The 24,586-nt window shown below is 42.2% G+C and overlaps 1 protein-coding gene across 1 annotated transcript in view; it reads left to right on the top strand.

The window, feature by feature from the left end:
* The window catches only part of LOC147628184 (putative protein S-acyltransferase 16), an 86,283-nt gene extending 76,923 nt beyond the window's left edge, over positions 1-9,360 (top strand). The window contains exons 8-11 of the mRNA XM_086813227.1: positions 7,428-7,495; positions 7,633-7,743; positions 8,545-8,616; positions 8,745-9,360. Of these exons, the coding sequence (XP_086669353.1) occupies positions 7,428-7,495; positions 7,633-7,743; positions 8,545-8,616; positions 8,745-9,041 (548 nt within the window). The 3' untranslated portion in view covers positions 9,042-9,360. The remainder of the gene's footprint in view (positions 1-7,427; positions 7,496-7,632; positions 7,744-8,544; positions 8,617-8,744) is intronic.
* Positions 9,361-24,586: the final 15,226 nt, after the last annotated feature.

Below are 24,586 nucleotides of genomic sequence, written 5' to 3' on the forward strand. Positions count from 1 at the left end.
CCAGGAGGTCCACGACTTGAGAAGGCATGTTGATGAAGAAGAGAGTGCGGGGGTAGCTGCTGCATGTGCAGTACTAGAGGACAGGCCGGTAAGCTCAAGTAGAGAGGCGGCAGCACCATGATGAACCCCCGCAGCAGCAAGAAGGAGAAGCCGGGCAGTTGTTGGCGCAGATCTGGAGTTGCAAGCTGGAGCAGAATCAACAGGCCGAGCAGAGACAAACGGGGCAGGTTGGTATGGCAGGCAGAAAAAAACGCAGCTATGGCTGCAGCAGACATTCGTGTATTTGGAGGTCGATGAGTTGAGGTTAAGATACAAAGCAAAGAAGCAAACTTGCCGCCACATGTTGTTGGACCAAGCGAGCAGACATAGAAGATTAGAAACTGCGTAAATTTTGACTTGTATGTATCATGTTTGGCACGGGCAAGAAAGCTCGCAAGATAGGCTGCAGCAAACTGTGGATAGGCTGAGGGAAGAGGCGGCGGGTAGTTTGGAAGGCAGTGTTGGCAGATGCCCACGCTGCAATCCACGCAGAAGATATTCCTCTCATTTTTCTTCAGATGAAGGTAATCGTTAGCGCAAGCTGCAAAGAACTTCTCGGAAAGCAAAGCTTCTAGCCACTCTGGCTTCTGCGGCAAGGCGGCTGCCGTGAGCGTGTATCCCACCATGGCGTGATGAAGAGCAATTCAAAAAGGTGGTACCGAGAATGAGGATGGCTATGGCGACGAGGAGCTCAGACGAGAGAGAGAGAGAGAATTGAACCAAGCAAACACCAGCGTGCTGCGCTCTATTGAGTGGGACAGCTTGGAGAGAATGGCGAAAGCTCAGAGGAAAAACAGGGAAACCCTAAAACCATGGCTCTGATACCATGTTATGAAAAATGGGGAAGAGACAAGACAAAACTGAAACTGAAATGAGAGCATAACTAGAAGGAAACACAAACCATAGACATACCTTGAGATGAGTGTAGACAAGACACAAGATTGATTGATTATTGATGTGACCCCTTGAATATATAGGGGGAAAGTACAAGAGCTGAGCATGAGTGCATATGGGATAAATTCCTGAGTGCCACGTGGCATACACTGAGATGACCAAGACTAAAAGTACTCCTAGTGAGCACTTATTTCCAACAGTTTTATGACCAATACTTACCACCTATCACATGCCACATAACCATGTCAGCAGACAGTTTCACACGTATCGGGCGTCTCCTTACCTGGAACTACACATTGGTCAAGAAAGCATGAAAACAGCATGCAATTTCAATTGCAAGCAAGCACATAAAGATGCTATGCAATGCATCATTGGTATGGACAATTTCCGCTCATGAGACTATACCAAAATAGACGTGCTCCAGGCAAGTACACGAAGTACCAGACCCAATGGAACACCAATCCACCAAGCATTTCCAGGCGTGTACACGGAGGCACAAGTCCCAACGGCATAGTATCACATGAGTGGCATCAATCCCCGGCATATACAACTGCCATGGACACCAGTCCAATGTACAAACATGATAAGAAAGCACGGGTGGACCAATTGGGTGGCCAAATGGTGACAGCTCGGGCGGAGTGGGCATATTTGGATGGGTGGATTTGCGCCCACTTGTTGGAGCGTCTCGGTACTTGGATGGACTATGCCTACTCACTATCCAAAGAGGAGGTGAGAGGGACTCAAGAGGGGTCCACAACCTCTTCTCCTAGCCATGAAAATAGCATCTTGGAATGTTCGAGGCCTCGGTCGGGGGTGGGGAGGGGCTCCGCTGCTGTAGACAGAAGACGATTGCATGAGAGAAGCTTAAGCGCAACTTGGTTGGTGACGACATCAACATTCTCTTTATTCAGGAGCATCATCTCACAGCAAGCCACACTAGATGCTGTGCAAAGATTCTTCTGTGGTGTAGCTTGGGGCTGGTCCCCTCAGGAACCAGGGTGGATTTCGTATTTGTGTCAGCAGCTAGCTTTTGGATGAGGTGGTGGATTGTGGCATCATTACTCTTAGGAGAGCATAGTGGGTGATCTCATCTCTTGGGGAGGACCATGTTAGTCTCCTTAACATCTATGTCCCCAAGGCCAGGATGCGGCAGCAGGACCTCATTGTGCTACTCCTAGACTTTGAGAAAGCTTATGACAAGGTGGACAGCAGGGCACAATGAGCCGGATGGGATTCCCCATGGAGTGAATTCGTGGAGTCTCAAGACTTTATTCAGCATCACACAACGTCGTTCACATTCAGGGAGCTTGAGGTGATAGATTTCCCCCTTTCCCGCTCGGTTCGACAGGGTTGTCCTCTGGCGCCGGACCTCTTCCTATTTGTCGCCGAGGCCACGAGTAGTAGTTTTCTCTCCGCCCAGGAGACTGGACTTCAAGGATTGCGTCTTCCCCTCCATACGCAGGAGGAGTTGCTGGACTCAAAGTTTGGAGACGACACAGCAGCCTACCTTGCTGGAGATGTTGGGAATCTCCAGAGTTTTGCGGAGGCGATCGAGATTTTCTGCCATGCATCAGGAGCGCAAATCAACTAGCACAAGTCATGTGGTTTTTGAACCCCCCCCCCCCCCCCCCCCCCCCCCCCGACTTGGCGACCAGTTGAGGCTTTCCAGTGGATCTTGAGGGGCATTCTAGTCCGCTGCCTCGGTTGTCAGGTTAGCATTGATATCTCTCCTGAGCAGCAGCAGCAGCTCACTCCGCGTCTTCTAAGTATTTGGAAGAAGCTTTTATTCTGGAGCTCGTTGATGTTATCCCTAGCAGGCAGAGTGGTGGTGGCGAACCAGGTACTACTTGCCACTATGTGGTACATCACTTCGTGCTGGGCCTTTTCTTGGGCGTGTATTGGTCAAGTGCATCGTTTGATCCGGAACTTCTTGTGGGCCGGAAGTGATGGGAGGCCAGCCAGGGCCAAGGTGGCATGGATAGTGATCGTTCAGCCACATAGCAGAGGGGGGCTTGGCCTCATTGATCCAGCTATACAGAGCCGTGCCCTGCTCGGCAAGTTGATTGTCAGAGGACTCCTACCCGGTGGTGAGCCTTGGAAGGATTTCCTCTTGGCCTGGATTTCAGCCTGCACTCCGAGCATTGGAGGCCCATGGCCGCAAAGTGATATTCACAGAGATGCGAGCCCATGGTTTTAGCCCTGCCTTTGAGGACAGATTCGCAGCCAGTCTACTTCATGCTTGGGATCATCTCAGGCCAGCCCTCAGACAGATTGTTCCAGTGGCCTCAGAGGAGCAACTTCGGCAGCCTTTGGTTTGGAACCCCTTGATCCGTTTACCTAGTGGCCACATGCTAGGGACCCGACCGCATATATCTTGGGGTGCCTTGAGCATGGGACCAGCCAAGTCTCTCAGAGATTGGATTGCACATAGGCAGCTACCTCAGGAGGAGCAAGAGAGAGGTCTGACAGGGATCCAGGGTAGAGACAGGCTCAGCTATTACTTAGGAGTGGTTGACCCCTATTCCAGACTCAACCACCCCCCAGTGTGGCTAGGCATGTTTACTAGACAAGATATCCTCGTGGCAGTCCATGGAGCATATGAGGACAGTGGTCTGCTCACTTTTTCTATTGGATCCCATGGCAGACTAGAGAGATTAGAGCACCCCTTGGAGGATTTCAGAGGCTGCACCTTGCATATGGTGAGTGTGATTGGTTTTCGGGCACGGGAATGGCACATAGATCGAGCACCAGCCAAGGTGGCCAGGGAGAGACTATGGTGGCTATGGATTTGGGAGAGCCGTCCTCTCACGCAGCTGCAGTGGGACCCTGGAGAGTGGACTTGCCACGATCCCGCAGATCGGGAGGAGACTCTGGATGCCCCCTTCTTTGCATATACAACGTGGCTTGGCTGCAAGATCCAGATGCCTGAGATAAATGGCACACCGGCAGTAGCAACACACTGGTAGTCTTAGGGCCTATCATAGCGCTTCCTTTCAGATTTCTGGAAGAGGCTTTGGGACATCTTTCGGCCGAGGAAGATCACTCTCTTTCTTTGGCTGATGGCACATAGGAGTTTGGCGGTCGGTACTTGGCTGGCAGTCCGTAGCCTATTCGAGGTGCGGCCACCCCTAGGAGTCTTAGCGACATTGCCTTTGGGATTGCCCAAAGGCTCAGAAGATTTGGCAGTGGATTCTCTGCATCTTCGCTATGGACAGGGCATCGACCCGGTTCATCTCTTGGGGTACTGTCGCTTGGGCCACTGAAGCTAGAGTGGTCAGGACTTATGAGGAGGATGGGGGAGGACTAGCCCTTTAGGTTTCCCACCATCGTTTTGCAGCAGTACTAGTCGTACTAGTCACAGCCCCATCGATAGGTGACTGGCGAGGCTCATGCCATAGATGGGAGATTTGCAATAGCATAGTAGCCTGGCACATCTTGTGTGCTAGATGCAGCAAGGCCATCGAGGGTACCCACACTCCGCCGGCTGAGACCATCAAGAGCATATGACTCAAAATCATTCACACCCTCTGCGATCAGTGGGGGAAGCTACAGGGAGGTTCTGACCGCATGCAGAAGCGGCGGGAAGCCTTCTTGAGACTTTGGAGGCCTGGCCCTTTCCTCATAGATAGAGGCGGTGACCCCATTTGGCATTACAGACCACTTGCATGGCCCTTCCCCCTGTATGAGATAGCCTTCTCCTCATAGAGCAGCCAGCCGGAGGAGAAGCATCTTGTCCCCCTTTGATCATTTGTTTCCCGCCCTTACCCCCCAATCCACTCAGCAGTGCTCGGGCAGAGTGGGCATATTTTAATGGATGGATTTGCGCCCACTTGGAGCATCTCTATACCTGGATGGGCTGTGCCTACTCACTATCCAAACCGGTTTTGAAAGCCTTGCGAGCCAAGAAGGACTCGAGCAAGATCCACAACCTCCCTCCTAGCCATACAGATAGCATCTTGGAATGTTCAACACCTTGGTGGGGGTGGGTTTTGGGTGGTTCCGCTGCAGTAGGTAGAAGATGGTTGTACGAGAGAATCTTCAGCGTGCCTTGGTTGGCAGCTACATTCTTTTTATCCAAGAGCATCATCTCACAGCGGGCTGCGCTAGAAGATTCTCCTGTGCACAGCCTGCGGCTTCTCCCCTCAGGAACCAGGGCAGGTTTTGTATTTCAGTCAGCAGCCAGCTTTTGGACGAGGTGGTGGACTGTGTCACCATTACTCCTGGGAGAGCACTGTGGGTGATCTTATCCCTTGCGGAGGACCATGTTGGTCTCCTCAACATTTATGCCCCCAATGGGGCTGCAGACCATGCTGATTTTTGGGCCCAGGTTTGGCAGGGGATCCTCCAGGCGGATGCATGGTGCATAAGGCATGAATTTAACATGATTGAGTCCAGAGTACCAGAGTGGTGGCATCCAGGACACCTCTTGGGAGGAGCTGATCTTCAGCATTAGGGGCCAGAATAAGTCAAAGCCTCTCTGGGCTTGGGGAGGGCGGAAGCTTACCCTGAACATCGATTCATCAATACCTCTGGATTGGCAGAGCCCTGTGACCGACCCCCACCCCCCCCCCCCCCCCGCCCCCGTGCGCGCCCCCCCGCTTCAGTGGGTGGTGATCTTCTCCCAACACGAGATACCTCTCGCGATCTTTGCCATCAGAGAGGGTGCTCTGCCTCTTGCCTACGAGGTAGGCAGCCAGGGCCACCTCCAGTGTACGGACCCCCGCTCGGAGGAGGATTGCAGCTCTCTGAAACAGAGGGTCAGGTTTATGGGCTTCCAAGATCATAGGTGGCACATCAACCTTCAAAATTGCAGGCGAGCAACCCCTCTTTCCGTCTGTGGCTTTGGGAGAACCGTTCTTTGTACTGTCCTTAGTGGGACACCACCGAGTGGTACTGGCAAGATCCCACACTTCCGCTTGTGCACTAAGGTTTTTCTTTTTTCGAGTCTAGCCAGGTTGGGTAGGTGGATCAAGATGGTTGGGATTGAGGGCACTCCAGCAGTGGCACGGCATGGGGCTCACACGTCCCGCCCTCTTTCCTCTTGCGGCTTCCTCTCAGTTTTTGGCCTAGGAAGGTCACTCTTTTCCTTTGCTGTATTTTCTGCAGCGGTAGTGTACTACACTCAAATGTCGCAACCAGTGGCCTCAATGTGCATACATACACCCAATGGCAACTGTTTGACCTCCTTATACAGCACACACAATGTCTGCACAACCAATCTGTCTTCCTGCAGTTCTTAAAACAGAGTTCTGCATAGAATCGATGACTTATCCGTAGTGCTCAAAATCTCCTCCTTTCCAAAAAACGGAGGTCCTAACGCGCCCGAAACGCGTTTTCGGCCCAAAAAAGGTTTACTCCCATGAAGAAAGCTCCTCAATCAGAGATCGTTTGCTGGTGCCTCCCGTAGAGCTCCCGACAAGGGTGTGTAGTCGCCAACACAAATAGGTAAGAGTAGATGAAGCTCTTACCCTCGTACCGCTTCCTGTGCTTCTCTTGCTTTCATTGCAGCCCTTAGCATGAACCAGGCTCTGATACCATGAAAAGATGCAGGGGAGAAGAGAGCTTGAGCTCTTGCAAGCACACACACACACTCACAAAACCCTAAAAGAGAACACACAAGGTGAGAGGCTGAAAATTAAAGATTAGTGAAAAGATTAATCTTTGATTAATTCTTAATCACTTTTTTACATAACTCATTAAGCTGACAATAGCCTTGTGGTTGGCACTTGGCTACGGACGGTTGGCTTCTTGCTCCAGGTGCCGATTTTACCAGGAGTCTTAGCACCACTGCCTTTGGGATTGCCCAAAGTTGCAGCAGGTTTGGTGGAGATCCTCTGGCTCTTCACAGCAGATCTGGGAACTGCCCAGGTAGTCACTTGGGGGGCCATTGCGTGGGTCGAGAAGCCAGGCCCGGCTCTCCTCTATGAGGAGGATGGTGACGGCATTGCACTTCAGCTTACACACTGAAGGATCACTGCCATCACAACATCTATGGCCCCGGCATCCCCTTGAATCCCACCCACACAGACCAAAGGTGGGAGATTATTAGCATCATTGCAGTGTCACACATTTGGAGTACTCACTGCAGCGAGGCCATTGAGGGGACTCTCACCCCTCCAGCAGAGACCATCAGCTGCATGGACCTTATCCACACTGTGTGGACAGTGGGATCGATTGATAGGAGACATAGACAGCATGCGGCAGCCTTTCTGCAGACTTGGAGTAGTGGCCCTTTCCTCACCAGCATGGATGGTCACATCACTTGACACTACATGCTTCTGTATGGCTCTTCCCCCCTCCCCCAAGGATGTAGTCTCCCTCCAAGAGTGGCCAGCCATGCAGGGAGCATCCCCTTCCTTTCTTTGAGCACTCTACCTCTAGGGTTGTAGTGCCCCCTCTGGCAGACGTTTTGTGAACGAATAGAAGGATCTTTTAAGTGTCAACATTTTGTGGTGGAATGCACATTGTATTGACAATGGCCACTTGATATTCAGTGTTCTACATGTGGATAGGATGTGGTTACACGACATACATGGCGGCTATTCCTCTGCAAGCAAGTGATGTAAGTAAAGCTTTTGAAATATAGTCAAGTGGTGGTTTTGAATAATATATAGAATCTCAAAACAATGTCTATTTTTTACTGGACACATCCTTAAATGACATTTAATACATCCTTATTATAAATGACATTCCATACAGGGCGAGGAAGACAACACACATGTGCTCTTTACTTTTGTCCTTGCACTTGCTGTGTTCTTCTCATTGACGGGCTTGTTTTGGTTCCATGTATATCTGGTCTTGTCAGCACAGGTTAGTACCGTTTTAAAACTCTTATCCAAAAAAAAATCCCCCACACACACACACACTGCACATATGGAAGGAAAAGGAAAATGTGATTAATGTTCATGAGACAACCATGAGGGCATAAGTGACAATTGTAGTCCATCATTATCATCCATCACAAACAGTGGATTGCAAGATAAAAGAAAAAAGAAACTGACCACTATATACCATTAAAAACTGTAAGTCAAACTATTTGCTGACGATAGGGCTTGAAAACATGGTTACAGACCCTCTTAGAACCACTAGAGGTCTAGAGTGTGTCATGAGTAAGGAGCATGTCAAGGTTCAAAACACTCTAATGCATTTATGAAGATTTTTCCCTTTAAAAAAAGAATTGACAGTTAAGTAAGATTTGTAATGTTTATTTAAGTAGGGTCTACTATCTAATTATGGTCATATGAGAATGCAAATGCCCATTCAGGAAACGCAGTGTCAAGTCTAGTGAACTCTTGCAAAGCTAAGAAAAGTTCCCTTTAATTAAAGTTGGACCGAAGTAATTTTGTAACTTCAATTACGATTTTTTATATTTATTTAATGGCCCTAAGTCTTGCCATTCTAGAGAGGGCGATGATTTGCTTGTTTTGCCATTAAGGAAGTTACTAAGCATATCAAAAAAGAACAATTGTAATTCCTGCATGCCAGATTTTTTGAAGGGGGGGGAGAAGAAAGAGGGAGGGAGGGAGGGAGGGGGCCGGTGTGTGTGTGTAAGTATGCTGGCTGATTTATTCATAAGCAGAAATGTGCCCTCTTTGTTGAATCATTTTGCAGACAACGATTGATTTCTATGCATGTCGCCGGCGAAGGCGGCAAGCTAAGCTTGAAGCAAGACAAAAGGGAGAGGTATTTTTTGAAATACAAGTTAAAATATGTTCTTCATGTTTCTCCTTGACATATGATTGAGGTTAAGTCAAAACATGCTTGCATGGTACTGAAAGCAACTGATCTGGGTCCTTGTCTTGGCTTTACAGAGACCTGTTTTACCTCAGTATGTAAACGTCTATGACTTGGGTAAAATGCAGAATTTACGGACCCTCTTTGATAGAGGTGGTGCCTACTGGTGGTTGGTGATGTTTTTGCCACACAAGTTTCCTCCCAAAGGAGATGGTATACATTTCATGCACAAGAATGCAGATAGGCAGATGAGCGATTTCCAGAGTGCACCCGGAAGAGTCTCTCTTGCATCAGATTCTTCTAGTGGGTTCCATGATGATAACATCCTTCACCTGGAGGCTGAAAGCAGCCGAAACAATAAATTAAGACAATAAAATTTTGTCAAAAGTTCGTATACTTTTCTGCATTATAATGAATTAGTGCTCTGATGTTATCATATTCTAGGAAACCAGCACAGCATGTTTAGAAACATATATTAGTATACTAACCCAGTTGTAACCATACCTGCCTTCGTTATTGGCCTCACCAAGTTTCATGGTTATCATTGCTAATGGTCTCTAGTAAGGCCCTACATCGACGGAAAGACTCGAGTGTTGCGCAGTTATGACACCACACGGTTGACTCGAGGAGGCAAAAGGTGGTAAGGACAATGATTTAATACCACCACTTTATTTTACATGATTCACACTATCACATTGCTTGAGGATTTAGAATTAATTTTTCTTAGGAGTCACATGAACACCTATTGGAGTAGAGGTCAAAGAGCAGACAAGAATGCACATTCCTGAATGTAGCAAACAGGGTATCCCCATGCATGATATTGATATAGGGTCATTTCCGTAGTTTGTGCTTGTTATTTTCCATTGAGAGGAAAAAAGTGATACGGCTTGGAGAGCACCCTGCCCTTGTGGGAAGCCCACACACTAATATTTGTTATGAGACATGATAAACACTAAACGTGATGAGGAAAATGGATGGTGAAAGCTAGAGCTATTCATGGCAATGATCTCTTCACTCGATTGCTGCTTAAAATATTAAGTTGGCTTTCTTCAATGTCTTTCCACCACTTGGTTCAAGGGTGTTATTATAAGGTGTAAGAATTATTTGTTTCTAGGGTGGCCATACTTGTAGTGGCCCCTTCTTGTGCAATTGTAGTCAGCCACTATCATTATCTTACGCTTGAGATGGTCATAGTTGATGCTTGCTACATAGTTGGCAAGTTAGATTGCTGTAGATGTACCACTCATCTTAAAAAAATCCATAGCCCGTTGCTTTGTGAGTTGGTTGTACTTGTAAGGAAGTGAGTAGAATGTGTTTTTTCGTGCCTATGTCAAGTTTTTGGCTGTTGAAAGAAACACGGAATTTTAAACTTGTGTCTTTTTCCCCCTGAATTTGATGCATCTCTCAGGGGTAAATAGGATTTGGGAGTGGCCACTTCCAATCAAAAACTTACATGTTGGTAGGCAGCACATGGTTTTTTGGTAGGTGTAAAGTTGGTTTTTGACCACTTCTTTGGTTCCATGACCTTTGTATGTTGGTTTGAGACCACTTTTTGGTTCCATTAGCTTTATACTCCCTACTTTGTTGTTGGCGAGCACCCCAAAGACAATTAATTGACTGTTTTTTTTTTTTGGTAAACATTTTTTCTTGTACAGGGGAGCAGGAAAGATGCAGTATTCTTAATAAAAATAAATGTGGATTGGGCCTTAGGAATGATAATGGAAAACGAGTTTCCTACTAAAAGGATAGTTCATGCCTGGCTGGATCAAGTTGAGATATAAGAGCATTCTTATGAGAACATTTGGCAAAAAGATGACAACGGTTTTGCAAGAGAGGAGAAGGGCTTTCAAGAGGATATGTTGCGACTACCTGACAAAGGTTCTCACTAGTACATCCACTAGGAGAAGAAGTCTCACTAGTGCCGAAGGGAGAAGAAGTGATGGAAATCATCACTCTTTGAGACTTGCACTACCCAAACGTGCACTGTGATTTCCACTCGACCAACCAACTGTCATTGGTTTTTGAGACACGTCTATCATCTCAGTGCACCTTGGGTGGATTCTATAATTTTACCTACATATAGCACATCGATCCTCTCACTTGTCATCAAAATTTTCAAAGGTGAAGAAATGGCCGGATAGAGCAAGGCAGCTGAGAGTCCAATGCTTGCATGCATGGGCTAAGCTCTTGCTTTGCAAATCACTTGTGCCCATTGCAGAAGTTGATCCTTGTACAGATCATAAAGAGAATGTCTAAGAAGGGCATCAACCACAAATTTGTGGCTCGTTTATCTAAATTATATGTTGCTTTTAATGATACTATATATTTAATCTAATAATTTGACATGGTAGGCAAGACACTATTTGCAAATGGCATTTTGCAATCTAGCTCCTGCCGAAATCTCCTGCGTGACGTGTTAAGGACTTGAATTGCAAGCGAAGTGTGAAGAGCGTGAATTTTAGGTATACAATTTGGTTTGTAGAAACGCTCCTTGCGTGATCTGCGCTTGAGTTTTAGGTATACAGTTTATAGAATACCTCCTACATTACTCAATCCAACAATTTCTCTCCAGTTAAAATCTGTACCTGATTGCTCAATTTACATATAGATTGTTTCCAAAGTGGATCCTTGGAATATCAAGCTATATTTTTTGTTTTTCGAGTCGGGGTCAGAACCGAGCAAGCTCATTCTGAGACTCAAACAGAGAAACACTTTTGTCATTAGCTTCATCGTCTCCATTCTCAAAACACAGTTTCGCTACTTCCTTAGGGCATTACCCCGAAAGACCCATGAGTTGGGCATCGTAGCGACCAAGTACTTCGGGAGGAGTCCAGGTACTGTGGGACTTGCCCTCGGGCGCACCCACTAAAAACTTTGTATATCCGACGGGTTTCTGGAGAGGAATTGCCCTACCCAAGTTGGGTGTCGGTTCGAAATCAAGCTATTTGATGAGGGAGCTATGGTTGCAACTCTTGAGCACCTTGAGAGAGGATGGAGAATCTTGGCCATAGAGGCAGCGTAAAGCAAGGCTTCATGTGGCTATAATAGAAACAATTGTTGTAGCCCAAGGCGCCTATCTGCTCTGGGATCGAGTTAGTGATAGACGGGTGAGATGAAGAGGGTCTAACATCTCTGATCTGAACACGGAGCAAAATGTCACATCTTTTGGAAACACGGTTTCTAAGGTGAATAGCAGTAAGGGAAAGGCATTGACGACTTAAATTATTTCCAATGGTAGCTAATCATGCATTTAATTGGGAAACAAGTAATTGCTAATCATGGAACAGAAATAAAGCATGAGTACATGTTAGTCCATCTTATGGATCCTGAGTTGAAAAATCTATACCTCTAGTTGACAAATAGCCTAAAGTTCACCCATGCTTGCCATAACGATCTCCAAAGGTAGAAACCCACGGTCTTTCAACCTAGGCATTGACCAAGAAGAAAGTGGTACTGCCATCTCTTCTTCGGAGTGAGTGTACAAGAAGATAGGGTTGAAAGTCTCTTGAAGTTGGTAGTTCTAACGTCAAATTTGGCTAGAAGTTTGGCTCAACTTTTGAGATTTGTGGGTTTGATTTCACTCTTATATAGAGTGCTATTCAGAGTTAGAACCTTGTGTAGGTAGCCTCTTACTACTTATTTGTAGAGCTAAGATCATGGGTGCATATATTCTGTATGTTGGTTTGTATAGCTGAAGTTCCGCTGTGAGGCCTTTGGTAGAGCCACATTATGGCTTGATTGCTTTTAGGGATATTTTGACTTCTAGATCTATGAGAGTTCAAAGGTTACATACTTCAAAGACAGCCATAAAGTTGTTGACAAACATGCTTAGAGAGTTTTAAATTGTTGATACACATTCTCAAGAGTTTCAATACATCAACCCGTTGAGGTAATGATCAATAGAAAGTCTTGCCATTGAATAGTTACAAAATCGTCTAGTCCTTAAGATCCTCACCATTTGTGAGTCATTGACTAGATTTAGTGGGAAATGTCTCGTCAAATAATTATTGTTGAGTGGTTGAGATAGAGAATGCTTACCACTTCTCATATCACTGAAGGAGTCCATTTGGCCTTTTCAATCAAAGCATATTTACCTTAACATCAAATTTTTTTGTGTAGCGGTTGACAGCACACGTAAAATGTTTAAATGTTGTACTTGTTGAGGTCATCGTGCTTGTCTTTTTATTTAATGGAAGAGAGGTTGCAGGTTGCTTGCATCAAAGTCTAAGCTTGAACCTTAGGCTAGTTAAATGTAAATTATTGTATTTTAATTGCCTACTAACTAATGCTAAACCTACGTACTTGAAATTCCTAAGAGTGAAAGGCTATGACTTCCTTGATTATCACTCCAAAGTTTGGATGGTCGATGAACCATCGGGTACACAAAGCATCATGAAATGGACAAGAATCACCACCAAGAAAATCCTTGCCAAATGCCATTAAACATATAAAAATCCATGCAATATAGTACATTGGTTGCAAAATATGTTTAAAACGCCTCCTAAAATGGCAAATTGATTGCCTAGAATCTCCAAATATATAAATAGCCGGTGTTAAATTGCTTCGTCCAAAGTCCTAAAAACAACCTCTCATATTCTTCTTTGAAAAGTTATTAAAAATAACCAATAAAAAGTAGCAATTTGTTATGTATGTGTATAAATAGTAAATTTACATTGTTGATCTTTCAGACTGATAGAGTTGTAGCTTATCGTGAATAACTAGGGCCTTATGTGTCAGTAAACTAGGGGCAAGGGTATAAACTAGGGAGAAAGTAAACCAAAGAAATAAACTAGGGAGAGGGTAAACCCAATAAGTAAACTAGGGAGGAGAGGGTGAACTAGAGAAAACAAGGAAGGAGAGGGTAAACTAGGGACCAAAGATTTAAACTAATATTTATTAAAATAAAAAAGAGGGATGGTAATAGTGTTTAGAGCTTAGCTCTTTAAACTAGAGGTTTGGTTTTTGAGATGTGAGATTGATCTTTTTTTTTGCCAAACTTTGATGTAACCTAGGAAAAAAGAGTAAACAGGGGAAAAAAATAAAGATGTTGGAAAATGTTTTTTACTTTTCTATCTAAAGCACCAAAAATGGCGACTATCGTGCGTGCACTAAAAATGGGGACTATCGCGTGTCATTTTATAGTCATTGATCCCATCTGACAAAGGTCTTAAAGACCCCATGCCATGTTTTTAATGACTATTGCATGTCATTTTATAGTCATTGATCCCATCTGACAAAGGTCTTAAAGACCCCATGCCATGTAGTGCTGAGGTCTTGTGCGCACGGCCCTCAAATCAAGGGTTCAATGGCCTTCGGAACAAGGACTGTAAGGTTTATCGTATCTTCTCTCATAGCTGAAAGCTTGAACTGTTTGCATTACAACTATGCCTCCCTTCACGCTCACATCCCAACAATGCCCCTCCTCTTGTGCACATTGCACTCCTCCACCTTCTCAGTGCCAAGCCTATCTTTTAGAGCTTGTCTCCCCATTGTTAGCATGAGGGTGAGCCCTGTAGAACTTGGTCTCCTTGTCCTTTTACTTGCCGAGAGAGAGAGAGAGAGAGAGAGAGAGAGAGAGAGAGAGAGAGAGAAGATCTGCTGCATAGGTGAGATGAGAGAGGAGTGAGGTTTTTGAGATATCTTGCATCTAGAATTCCTAAATCTCTAATATCCTTTTTTTTCCCATATTGAAATGTCAAAGATCTTCATTTTTCTATAAGTTTCGAGACCGCTTAAATATAGTAAGAAAGATCCCATTTGTAAACACATGGGAAGGTTGATCACTTATACTATTATGGCACAAGGTTTAGAAACCTTAGCAATCTAAGCCAAGGATCTACAGTTTAGGGGCATATACCTCATAATCTTGAAATGTATGATTGAAGAATGCTTTGAGGGAATCGTGCTAGGTTGATACTTATATATCAATGGGTATTTATTTTAGGCAGGGACGTGCTGATGTGGTAGGGATGTGCTCATGTGGTTGGGACGTGCTCATATGGGATAATCCCATTATCGTTGAGGCCTCAAGAAATCCTTGTTTGCCTTTTCTAGCTTTCAATGATAGTAAGAGATCATTTTTTAGCATGTAATGTAAAATTGTTTTGCATGTAAAATTAAACTTGTCATAGTAATATTCAATAAAAACGAGCTAATCATCATGAGTGGATGTGTTTGGTGCTATGGAAGCAATGATTTGGGTTTAATTAGAGTGCGAGTGCTCATTGTTGCATGATGTTGAGTCACCACTAATAATGAGTTGCTCGGTGTTAGTATTCTATAATTTATGGTCACCCTATTTTTAGTTACTCTAGTGTTATGGATGTAATCATCAAGTCTTAGAATCTTGTTATGGTTTCTTATCATCCTTTAGGTAGAATTCAATGTTTATGAAATGAATTGAAATTTAATTTTGTCCATATTTATGTATATAGTATCCCTAGTGATAGGATTTCTTTTTCATATTGGTTGCTCTTAATATTAATGGCTCTTTTTTTCTTTTTGAAGACTTTAATAGGATCTTAGATGTAAAGGATAAAAAGGGACATGGTTTGTTAGTGTAGGAAAAGGAAGTTATTGTTTGGCATTTTGGCATCAACAAGATTGACGTCCCTCTTTAGGACATATTTATTTTGGCCTTTATCATGATTTTTCCTTTGCTAGAGCTGACAGGTTTATGCTTTTAAAGGTGGGTTATGCTTGCCTCAAACTTGCAGAATATCTTTGACAAACCATACTTTTTTTTTTCAATGGAATAAAGTTAAGTGGTGGGTTATGATTGCCTCAAACTTATAGAATAGCTTTGTTAGATCATACCTTTTCTTTCAACGGAATAAAGATGAGTGGTGGGAAAAAATCTATGTTTTTTAGTAAACCTCTCACTATTAATAATTTTCATTTCGGTTAAACCTATTATTATTAACAATTTTCATTTCGGTTATCTTGAGTTTGATTCTTTGGATAAATCTACCACTCTTTTGATATGATCAAAGGATGGATTTCTTTTAATAAGGATCTACAAAAATTATTAGATTGATAAAAAGGATAGATCTCGTAGTTATAAAGAGAAGCTTACTAGAGCTCATTAAAAAAAGGATAGATCTTGTAGATATAAAGAGAAGCTTACTAGAAATCCTCAAACTAGACATCATTTGGCTGACATCAAACAACTTAGATCACTTACTAGTGATGCAAATTAGCAATGGGATGATTCTACTCTTTTTTGTCCTAAAGATATTATTATAGTTCTCACTTTAGAGATTATGCTTTTGAAGAAGTTACAACTCCCCAACAATTTTTCCTTTGAAAGACTAAAGACTTAAAGACAAGAGGCAAAGGTAGTACATTTATAAAGCGTTTGATGGAAATGGGCTTCTCATGTCTAACATTTAGCCTTAGCCCATGAGTGGGTGGATTATCTTAGTTAAGCTCTTGCTTCACCAAAGAGAAGAATCACGATCAAATTCTCTCTTATTTCTAAATTCAATGTTGAATATCAATGCTCCACCCCTAAGCATTGGCTAGCTCATATCGCCATTATGAGGAGTAGCCATGTTTGAGCAGCCTAAGTGTTCACATTAGTATCCTCATATTCATATGGGATGGTGGCCTAGGAGGCCAAATGGTTTAGAGATGGCTTAGATTAGATTTGGCACACTGCCAAATATGCTACATGCTATATTGGACTATTATCCCATAGCGGTCCACACATGTAGACTTTATCTTGGACACCTTATCCTAACATTGTGGGGCGGCCTAAGATGAGCTCGGATGGCATGGGAGGTGGGAAAAATGCTTAGTAATTTCTATTAATTCTTTATGGGACACGTCTACATCGTAGATGGTGGCACCAACTATGACCTACATGGTCATGTCATGGCCACCATGTGTACATAAGCTACCCTATATTGATACATGAGTGAACCTTCTATACATAACTCATCATCCAATACATAACTCACATCAGTCTCGTGAGTGTGAGTTTTCTTCCTAACCTTCTTCACATAACTCATGAGTCTCATCAATGTGATTTTGCTCCCTAACTTTTACTAGCATTTTGCTTGTATCTCATTAGTCATCAGTGTGAGTTTACTTTCCCTAGCTTCTACTAGCATATAGCCTCTATCTTAGTAGTTCTAGATTGGCCACCTTAAAGCTCTCTTTCAAATACACGTGTGGAGCTTTTCCATCTACTGTATATCACATCAATAATACAGTCTCTATCTCTATCATCAATAATACAGTCAGTCTCTATCTCTATCATTGTGTGTAATTTTAGTTTTGTACTGTGAAATATATTTCTATGAAATATAGTTTTGTGTTGTGAAGTAAAGATGCATGTGATCAATTTGTAGAATTCAAATATATGTGGTTCAACTTTCCAATAAAAGTTTTCCGATAAAGTGAGCAAATGGTTGGTAGATTCATGTCTCATAAGAGAAGAGTTGAGCAAACTCTTCTCATAAGAGAAGAGTTGAGAAAACTAATGGATGTATTCCTCACAAAACAGTAATGTTTGGATTTTTCAAAGAATGATTTAAAAACTTTACCACTCTCATCATTGGTGCGTGCATTGCGATGAGTTGTCCTCATAGAGATTTAATCAAGATATCATGCACTTTCAATAGATGAGAAAAAATACAATTATAATTATAGTTTACACAAGTGGGAATTCATAAATAGAAGAAATCAAAAGAAATAATGATAAATCTATGAAAAACTAAGTAATATTTAATCAAGCTCAAAAGAAACAATAATGAAAACTTAGTGCACAAAGTCACCACAAAACTTTGACTACAAGTCTCCTAATGGCAATAGATCTTGCTATGATGTATACATTCATAATAACTATGGGACTTAAGTAGTATTTTACTATGGTATGATATGCTCCACATCCTCTTTTGGTAATAACCTTATTTAGAACTAGTGAGCTACTTGTGCTTTGCACATGGCTAGACCTTCTACCCACCCAACCACTATTTTCTCCACCTTCCTCTATCCAGCTCCACCTATGCCTAGTTTAATAATTATAGCAAAACCTTACCAAATTAAAAGAAATGAGTGTTACCAAATGAGCTCACCCTTCTAACCATGTCCATGGCCAAAACATATGATCAACCCTCATGAAAGTTTTTTTTTTGCAAGAGAAGAGAAAAGCCTATGGATATTCTAACAAGGAGATGGAAACAATGGGTGTTTTTTTGTGAGTGACGTTTAGTGATCACTAGTCATTGTAAAAGTAGATTATCTTAAAGGGACTCCATGGCTTTTGAGGTTATTTTGAACCTTCAAAAGGTATTATCCTTTGGGAGACTATAATCTACACTCTATCCTTTTGTCTACACTCTCAATAGAGTGGAAGGGTGAGCGTGCATTTGTTTCGACCTACAAAGTAAAAGCCAAGGCTTAGACTAAAGGGTAATGTCAAGTTCTTTTACAATTCTCACATCAAAAAACATAATCATTTATCTTATTCCTACAAATTTGTACCTAAATTATGTACAAAATCTATAAATACGCTAAGACACCTTTAACAACACAAAGATTCTAATAATTGAGAGCTTAAGACACAAACACATATACAACCCTCACCACTAATCCTTCATCCACTCCATGTTCTATAGAAGGAAATGTAACAAAGTAAGAAGGGACTGAAGTAAATTTGGGCCCAAGGCCAAGGGAAGGAAATGTAACAAAGTAAGAAGGGACTGAAGTAAATTTGGGTCCAAGGCCAAGGGATGAATGGGATGTGAAAGGGGCCAAGGGTTAGGACTAGGGTTGGGCATGCCCATGGACATTAATAAGTGTAGTGTGAAAGGGTAGCCTAGTATATAAGTGAATATGGGGCCTAATCTCTTAGGAATCTTGATAATCATTTTTCCTAATGAAAATTACCCTTTCTTTTCTAATAATAGGCTAATTACTTTCATCTTTGTTAATTTTTACTTAATCTATGTTTCCTAGGCTAATGAGGCTAGCTACTTTCTTTCATTGGTATTAGAGCCATGCTTTTGATCCATTTCATTGGTATTAGAGCCATGCTTTTGGTATTAGAGCCATGCTTTTGATCCATTTCTAGTATTTTCTTGAGTTCTCTTGATCTTCTTGATGTCCTTGAATTTCTTCCAAAATCTTCTTGGAAATCTTGATCCTAACATGGAAATGCTTCAAGTATGGATGTTGTGATCAATATAAGTGTTGAGAAATTCTTGGATTCCTTGATTGATTTGACCTTTCTTGATTTTTTTTAAAATTTCCTTGGATTTCTTATTGGCAAAATTTGCATGAGATTGCATAGAATTGATGGTGGTGATAGTGTTAATTCCTGCATTTCTTTGAGTTTTAAGAGCATTTGGACCAAAATTGAGGTTGTGGATTAGATTTTTTGAGTGAGGTGGATCAAAGGTAAAATAAACGCATGTGTGTTCTCCTTCTAGGGTTTGATGCGGGAGGAGAAAGTGATCGCAAGAGAGAAAATAGCTCTGGCTACGGCAAAGCTTGGCCTTCAGATCAATGAGAGGGCATCTTTGTTCTCCTCGCCAGCGCTCACAGCCACAACATCAAGCTTGACGATGGGAGCAACTTCACCACCACTCACTGTCTTCATCTTCTTTGGAAGGTTTGGTTATTATTTACTACTTCGCGATGTTGCTGTCGCCTCCCTCTTCCATGGTCTGTTAAGACTGCCGCTTCTTGGATCGCCGCCTGCGTCTGGTGTTTTCTACAAACCCTAGCCTTCATAATCGATGAATCTATGGTCTTAGATAACCTTAATCTCATGTTACAAACCCTAATGTGATTCATATGCCTACGATTAGCTTGCATTTTTAGTGGTGTGCATAAAACATGAGTTGTTGTCTAGGTTCTGTTGAATGGAACTTAGGCATCATCAAGCCTTCTTACTCATCATGATCTAGTCTTTCATTGCCTAATTGATTGCTCCATACAATTATTGGTATAATAATGGCAAGATTAGCATCATGAATGGGGGATTTCAAGGAAAATCATTGCCAAGACTTCATGAGAATTGGGGCTTTGCTTGAAAAACCTAATTTATTGCATCATTAATCAACTTGCCATTAAGCATGTATATAATCTATGGGATTTGCTTCTATTGATGGCTTAATGATCATCCATGCTTTTATTTGAACCATTTGGACAAACATTGACCTATTAGCGTGCCATTGGAGTGAATACATGCCTTAAATGCAAGATTGTATGAAGCTTGGGCAATCTCACATGCTATTTTAAAGCATCCATAACCATATGGATTGTTAAGTGACTTACATGAACATTTGGCAAGAGGTTCATGCTATTTATTGGATCTTTGATGTCAATTCTTGGTTTCCAAATGCCATTGGGGATTGGATTTCATGATATTCAAAGTTTCTAACATGTTTGGGATTGCAATGGACACACATACTTGATGCTTATGCCATGGTTGTTATTCATTGGATTGCCTATGCTCACATGGATGCCATGGTAAGAGCATATGGTTGATGTTGGGATGCATTGAAGATGTTACGTGCATGATTGCAAGCTAATGGGATGTGTTGTTGCCATCATTAGCTATCACATACTATGCATTGACACATTGAGCTTCACATATCTCCATTGAGTGCTAAGCTTTCTCCATTGAGGTGAGTTTTGGTTATAGCAAGGATTGGATGGTTTCAATGGATTCGCTTGATTGAAGGTATTGTGGTGGTGAAAAGGGGATTGCATTGAGCTTATTGGTTTCATTATGATCGATATGGCACATGCGTATGCTTCATTTAGATGCCTTTCATGTATTTCTTGAGCCCATGGTGAGGGACTTTGTATCATAACCATTTGGGAAGACAAAAGGCTATTGGATCCATGTGTTGTAATGATTTGGCATGTTTCTAAATGCCATTGGTATGTGTCTCATGCTCTCATCCATTTCTATGCTTTTCATTGATTCTTGTATCATTAGAAAGCTAGTTATGTGGTGAGGGTGCCTTGGCATTTGGTTGGAGAGGCCAAGAAGAGCGTTTGCTTGAATCTGCCTCGCCATGAGTGCCGTGGAAAAGCGGTAAGGTGAAGGAATAGGTCTTGGTGGTGAAGACATGGCCCAAACTTGTGCCCTTGGAATTCAAAGTGGAGTACAAGGGTTGGAAGAGCTTGGCTAGGAGATTAGCAAGTATCGACGCACTTCATCGACATTGTCACATTCTCCATTGCTGGATTGCAATTCCATGTAAAAGAAGTGGTAATTATCAAGGGCAATATGCATTGTTTTGGTTGAGATTTGGATTGCCTTGGTGGTCAATGGATTCGCAAAGTGGTTAGCATTATATTACCATCGATTTTCATTGGGTTGGTATTGTATAGGATATTTGAGATTTGGATCAAATTATGAAGGAGATGTTGTCAAAATTTGATCAAAATCCATGTATAGCTTCAACCTGAGACCCTAATTCAGTCCGAGATTGATGGGGATAATTTGAAGGGTTATACATACTTAAAAACTTGTACCAAGGTCTACAATTCAAGCTACTCAATTCTAGCAACAATTGCTTGTCCAATCGAAAGATCTTGCAAATAGGTCAAAGTGTGGCCTAGTCCAAAACCACACCATATATTGGCAAAGTGAGCATAGGGTTATGTTTCCCATACCCTAAGCTTCCTATCAAGCCCTTAGCCTCACCAATCGCACACCCGAGCTAGTCGTTAGGGTCCTTTTCCTACTAGATATCTTGTTTCTACAAAAATGAGGGTTTGTGGACTGAATCAATTTCGACATCATAGTTAGAGAGTACACTCTTTTCCCATTATGTCAAGCTAAAGACATCAAGAATCGGACTTTGTTTGCTTGGTCAAATTTGCAAATTACTCACCGGTTAACTTTTCAAAAAAGTTAGGGATTCTATACATCATTACCTCTCATAGAGCTAAAGAGCTTGCAATTTGAAGTTTGGGATCATATGGTCCTTTCCCATAATGGCATCAAAGTCAAAGACCAAGGCCACTGTCAAGGAAGTGGTTGAGCATGGGGTGGTGGTCCGAAAGCAAAGCAAGATACTCAAGAGCTTGTGTAAGTTAATGTTGTCATGCATCAAGGGTCACATATACCACAAGGTGCCATTGAGACTCGAGGGGTTGTGCAAGTGATCGAGAAGATGTATCTTGATCAACAAAGAAGTACGAGCCAATTGCTAAAGATTATGGAAAGTCTAAGCCAAAAACCCCAAGCTAATGCAAGTGATAATCAATTCTCTGACCGCCTGGATTAAAGATTTGTAGCCATGGATCACAACAATTCCAAAGAATTAGTGACACTTTGTATGATGGGGTTGTTGAGATTAAGAAAGGGTTCACTAGCTTAAGGCATGACTTGGGCAAGGAAAAGGAAATTCCCAATGATCCAATGGTGTCTCGAGCATTGGGGCCCCAAACTCTTGGATCTACCATGGGCACCTTAAATGCTAATGCTATACATCTACCTCACGAAGCTAGTATTTCACAAGCCATTATGACTATTGAGGATGCAAGCAAGTACAAGGAAGCAAGAATGGTTTTGATGTATGAAGTTGTGGATCCTACTTTATCGACACCAATGAGCATTAAAGACTTCATGGCATATATGGCTACCACTCAACCAATAAGCTTTTGGTTTGACGGTGGAATGTCATTTGAACATGCCAAGTTTGCATTTTTTATGGAGAAGAAGTCACTTGCTCATACCTCGTAGAATGGATATAAAGTTGGGAATCCTATTTCTTTTCTTTCCTGTGTGTTGAACGAGAGAAAGTTGAAATGGCAACTTCTTATTTTTATGGCAAAGCTAAGAAGTGGTGGTTACAAATGAGGCAAGGTTTTGAATGGTGTTGGAAAAGTTTAGCCTATGCTGTTGTGCAAAATTTTGTGGATATTCGGGAACAAATGAGCTTTATAAAGGGTTGTATGCCATTTCTTCATGATGATTTCTTGCCTAATTATGCAAAAGGATTATTGGTATCTCTCTTTCTTTGAGCCAGATCTTACGGAGAAGGAAAGCATTGAAGGATTTGTACAAAGATTAGGTTAAGGATTCAAGAAAATGATTTGTTTCATCATGGAGAAAGATAATCTCATTACTCGGTGAAATCTTGGTGTTGTGTGGACTTTTTTACATACACACTTCATCACTTTGTGGGAATCCTATATGTAGCTCATTTCAATCCATAGCTCCTTTGGAATATCATCATTATTATGAGGAGGTTTCAAAAGAAGATGGTGATATCAATGTGGTGTGTAAAGGAGATTTTATGCATGCCTTTGTGGGGTTAAAAATGAACTTGTGGACAGCTCTTCAAGTGAAGATGAAATCGAAGAGGAGCAAGTGCAGCTCTCTCTTATGGGAAGTGAGGTCATTGAAAATGATTCAAGAGATAATGGATCTATTTCCCACAAAGAGGATAGCCAAGTAGATCATGTTGATGGGTCACACATGTATGGAATTCCTATGCAATAAATTAGGTGCAAAAGGGTCTTTGATTATCTTGAGGTGAGATGGATTCGTGTTTAGCGACTTGTGTTGGAACAAGTGGCTCAATTGAGATCATCCATTCTCGCATAAGTCTTTGAAGAGATGCAAGGAAGGTGGCATACAAAATGAGATGGTTTATGTGTTTGAGCAACACAGGATCCTTCTACAAGAAGATGATGATACTTTTGTGCTAGTTCTCTCTCAAAGATTGAGGAAGGAAGGAATGCTAAAGAAGGGTTGCATACAACCAATGTTGAAATGGCCAATGTGGTAACAAAGGGGATGCCAATTCGCAATGTTTCTACGAGTAGAAATAATGAGATGATTGTAATGAAAGCCTCTATTTTGGTACCATTGAGGTCAAGTTTAAGGACACCACATGCATTTGTGGTTAAAGGAGAAAAGAAAGCTGAAAGTGGGAATGTTTGGACTGCTATTGTAAATTCTTTTATGAATGCATTTTTGGCTTATGATACATTGCCTCAAAGGAAGCTTGATCATGAGGATTGCATTGATAAATGGCCAATGTGGTAACAAAGAGGATGCCAATTCGTAATGTTTCTATGATTAGAAATAATGAGAGAATTGCAATGAAAGCCTCTGCTTTGGTACCATTGAGGTCAAGCTTAAGGACACCACATGCATCCTATGCATCCGTGGTTAGAGAAAAGAAAGCTAAAAGTGGGAATGTTTGGACAGCTATTTATGAATGCATTTTTAGCTTGTGATACATTGCCTCAAAAAGGAAGCTTGATCATGAGGATTTCATTGATAAAGTGTTAGATAATACATTGATTGAGTGTCATTTGTGGAGGATGCAATCTAAGATGTCGACCCGTGCACATGGAAGATCTAGTACAATACATTATTTGAGCAATCCTTCACAAAGGATTGGAAAATTTATGAGTGTGATCTTTACGAGGATGTTCCATATGGTGCATTGGTTACTCATGTGGACAATATGTTGGTGGTTGATGTTGCTGATCATGGTACTACCTCATGGAGGACGAGGGTACCTATGAAGATGCGGATGATGGTACTACCATTCATCATGAGAGCAAGGATGTTTATGAAGATGCGGATGATGGTAGCCTGGACAATAAAGATATTTATTATGAGGATGCATGTTCTATGCTTTGTAGTGAAGATCTTCAAGGGGATTTTGATGATAACACTAAAGTTCATACACGGACATGGGTTTTGTGGTGTGCACTTTTAGATTTTGGATGCCAAAGTGATTCTATGGTTTATGGAATTGGGGCATTCACTTTCGAATGCATCACTTATCATGTGAGATGCATGGTGCAAGACTATGTGGCATGCCGTGATTTTGATGTATTGTCCTTGGATGATGGAGATACTCTTGCACATAGGGTATTGGATTTATGTTTTGGATTGATGCATATACCGATATCCCTTCCTTTTGAC

This window comes from Cibotium barometz, chromosome 19 (assembly GCF_041138505.1).
Source record: "Cibotium barometz isolate CiBa-2024 chromosome 19, ASM4113850v1, whole genome shotgun sequence".
NCBI lineage: Eukaryota > Viridiplantae > Streptophyta > Polypodiopsida > Cyatheales > Cibotiaceae > Cibotium > Cibotium barometz.